The sequence below is a fragment of the Helianthus annuus genome, chromosome 8, assembly GCF_002127325.2.
Source record: "Helianthus annuus cultivar XRQ/B chromosome 8, HanXRQr2.0-SUNRISE, whole genome shotgun sequence".
Classification (NCBI taxonomy): domain Eukaryota; kingdom Viridiplantae; phylum Streptophyta; class Magnoliopsida; order Asterales; family Asteraceae; genus Helianthus; species Helianthus annuus.
In genome coordinates, this window is record NC_035440.2 from 58,164,226 (window position 1) to 58,168,041 (window position 3,816).

General features: G+C 34.0%; 1 protein-coding gene across 2 annotated transcripts; it reads left to right on the forward strand.

The window, feature by feature from the left end:
- The first annotated feature begins 499 nt into the window (after positions 1 to 499).
- On the forward strand, positions 500 to 3,585 carry LOC110869141 (protein ABIL2). 2 transcript variants are annotated; one of them, XM_022118431.2, is made up of 10 exons: positions 500 to 678; positions 1,291 to 1,398; positions 1,486 to 1,568; positions 1,660 to 1,810; positions 1,896 to 1,995; positions 2,078 to 2,170; positions 2,249 to 2,291; positions 2,396 to 2,484; positions 2,725 to 2,876; positions 3,172 to 3,585. In XM_022118431.2, the coding sequence occupies exons 2-10, from the start codon at positions 1,294 to 1,296 to the stop codon at positions 3,343 to 3,345; spliced, it is 990 nt and encodes a 329-aa protein (XP_021974123.1). In that variant the 5' UTR covers positions 500 to 678; positions 1,291 to 1,293; the 3' UTR covers positions 3,346 to 3,585. The 2 variants fall into 2 exon arrangements, with proteins under 2 accessions (XP_021974123.1, XP_035832588.1); XM_035976695.1 differs by lacking the exon at positions 500 to 678 and adding an exon at positions 741 to 950.
- Positions 3,586 to 3,816: the final 231 nt, after the last annotated feature.

Genomic DNA, 3,816 nt, shown 5'->3' on the forward strand with positions numbered 1-3,816 from the left:
AACATAATACCCACATCCCCACTACACCCATTTTAGAAAAAACGTCCAATAATGCCCCTTGCTGATTGTACTGTCACATGGCGGAAAACACCCAAGGATGGAGGCATTATTCACCCTTATCACTACGCATGGTCTAATAATATAAAATAACGTAACATGTCTTTTATGATAGATGTCGTGTTATATCGTGTAAAAAATAATGTAAATTAGAAAGATGTCAAATTTAAATGGTTAGGATTATATAAAATTTTCCTAGTCCAGTCTATCACGAAAGATACGTAATTTGTTATTTGCTCGTAGTCAAAATTAGGCGAACTGATTATGTTTTATGTGTGAACTTTCATAAAAATAAAGGTTGATATTACAGTACCTTTTTAAATAAAGTTAGTCAAAACATCATTTTGTGTCTCTCTCTTCCTGTTCCCACTTTCTCTCTCTAAACTCTAAAAGTCTTAATTTTAAAGTTTTCATATACAAGCTGAATAATTGTTGTCTTCTACTGTTTTAGTCAAATACTTTTTTTTTAATAATGTACCACAATATTCTCTACTAAATGCAGTGTGCCCCATTATTATTAACTATTTAATTTTGAAATCCCTTTTGCCAGACAGTTAAGATACACCCGTTTCTAATTCTTTTGCTGCCGGTTCTAATTCTAATTCTAATTCTCATCATCAGGTCAGACAAATCTTTGATCTTTATTGTGTTTTGTTCATGGGTTTTGTTTGGGCCATGCAAATTCTTTGTATTTTTGTGAAAGTTTGCATCTTTATGCCAGAATTGTAATGAATTTTGGATGGGAGCTATTATCTGTTCTTGGGGATTTTATTCTTTTTGAAGAACCAAAATGGGTGTTTTTTGAAGTGTAATTTTACTAATTGTAATGTTTTGGTACTGGGTTTTTGTTGTTTTAGTGAGAAATTTGAAGAATTTTGAGTCTGTGTTCATAGGTATACTTATATTTGATGTTGTTATCTCCTTTTCCAAGAATCTATTGAGGTTTGTTATAGGGAAAGATGCAAACTTTGGATTCTGTTAAGTGTCTTTTCATTTGTTCTTTGTTTTTTTTTTCTTTTATAAAATTGTACTTGAAAAATGGTTGAATTCTGTGGCTGCTTTAACAACCAAAATTTGCCGTTCAAAAAAAAAAAAAAATCTTGAACATATTTTATAAAATTGAAATGGGAAAATAGCTTAAAATGTTGATTGGTACTAAGAATCCTTAAGAGCATCAGTTTTTTTTTTTTTTTTTTTTTTGGGTTGAAAACCAAGTATTTGGTATTGTTTCAGGAAATGGAGACACTAACCTCGTCCGCAGCGTTGGCTGTCCCACGCGAACCAGCCAACTACGATGAGATCGCGATGCAGCAAAGCTTGCTATTTTCCGACAGTCTCAAGGCATCATCTTCATCTTCACATGGGTGTTTTTCTTTACTAAACTATCATCTTGTTGCATGCTTCATCGTTTAATTGATCGTGTTTCAGGATTTGAAGAATTTGAGAAAACAGTTGTATGCAGCTGCTGAGTATTTTGAATTATCTTACACTAATGATGACCAAAAGCAACTGTAAGTAATTAGTTAAAGAAAGTAGTTTTGTTCTAAATTTATATAAAAAAGTTGTGTTTTGACCTGAAACTACCTCTTTGAACTACTGCAGAGTGGTAGATACATTAAAAGATTATGCCATCAAAGCTCTAGTCAACACGGTTGACCATTTGGGGGCAGTGTCCAGTAAAGTTAACGACTTGTTAGGTGAAAAGGTGAATGAAGTATCCCAAACCGAGCTCCGCGTATCATGTCTTCAACAGGTGCATTACATAACAATCCATATTTAAGTGCGTATCACATCTGGATCGCGGTTTTACAACCTTTACAAGACGATTTGTGTTTCAGAGACTAGGTATATGCCAGGGGTGTTTCGATCACGAAGGTCTTGCCCAGCAGTCTTCGTTAATAAATATTCCTAAGTACCATAAAAGATACATTTTGCCAGGTATTCAAAACTTAAAATATATATCCCTTTTGGTCACTAAATGAGATAGTTATAGTCTAATAACGAACTCAAAACACTTCAGTCGGAGAGACGATGCAAGGTGGTATTAGAACTAAATCAAAGTACCAAGGATGCAGTTTGGATGACGAAGATGACTGGCGTGAATTCAAGAATGGTAATAACTTTGATCTTTGTAAAATAATTTACTATGATAAATGTGTTTATATTTCTGTTTTTGAAATTTGATATCCAGCTGTTCGGGCTACAATCAAAGAAACGCCTCCATCTTCCTTCAGGTGTGTGTGTGTGTGTGTGTGTGTGTATATTAAGTTTTTTTTGAAATATATTCAAGATTCAACTTGTGAGTTTAACTTGAAGAATAAACGGATTAAAAATGTAGAAAAGGGCGATCCCTGTCTCCTTCTCCACGAGGTTCCCAGCAAGCTGGATCGTTTGCCTTCACAGGCGCAGTGACCAGAAAAGATTTAGGTATGAGTGCTTTCATTTCATCTTTTTTCTTGATATTTTGTCTGCATACACGGGTGTTTTTGAAAGTGATTATGTGATGTTAACGATAATGATCGGTTTGTATTGCTTCTGTTGTTGGAAATTTATAATAATCAGAATGAGTGTTTAGAAAATACATGGTTTTTAAGGATTTATTTTGATAGAATGAAAAGATATTTTGTGAAAGAAAAAATGGCTGATGTTTTTTGGATGATGGATCAGAGAAGAGATCGGTTTCACCACGGAGATTTTCTCTATTGCGTATTGGATCTCTGTCTAGTAGACCAACCACCCCCAATTCAAGAGCAAATTCAAGGCCCACAACGCCAAATTCTCGTAGGCCAACAACGCCAAACTCAATTGTCCAACAAAGGGTAATTCTCACACTTTGACTTTTAAGGTCAAACATACTAAATTCAACAGTCAAATGGATTCTGGTATAAATTGATTTTTAAGAAATTAAACTTGTTGCAATGCTCTAGATCATAGTTTCTTCTAACTACTCATGAAACACTAGTTGAAAACATTAAGAATTCTACTGATTTTGAAAGTGGAAGGCAGTACGTTTGACCTACAAAGTCAACCATTTCTTGTTTTGAAGCTAAAAGACCGCTCTTTTTCAAGTTTTGAGTAGTAATCTTTTAAAAACAACGGTTTGTTTTTGTGTAGTTTTCAGAGTCTCCAAAATCAGCTTCAATGCGTGTTCATAGTGATAGAGACAGATATAAAGAAAGCGATCAAAATCAGATACCAAGCAAAAGTAAACGTCTACTCAAGGCATTGCTTAGCAGACGCAAGTCGAAGAAAGATGACACGCTATACACTTATTTGGATGAATACTGAATCTTATTTATCCCCACATGAAGGTCCATCGGGACCCTTTTCATCATCAAAAGCTAAGCCACACCCGGTCCGAATGCATGAAATTACCCATGGACCGGATCAAGGGTAACGGCATTTAGTGGTGTAATCAAGTCGGTTTTGTAGATGATTTTGTTATGGTTGTTCAAGCCACATGTTAAGTTTTATTGGTTTGTAAAGCATATGCAATGCATTTGTTATATTTATCTTGTAACCTGTGTATCATGGGTTGTTAAAATAGACTACATGCAAAAAAACAAATAGGCCCAAATGGGCCATGGTTAGTTAATAGTAATACATTACCAATTTTAAGTAGAAAATCGTAAGAATCATATAAGTATATATTTATATGTAGTTTTAAGCGAAAATAATGAGAAAGAACTGCCTTGTATATCACAATTACAATAATTATTGATACGATACTTGCACTTCTTTACCAAAAATTGATCATCT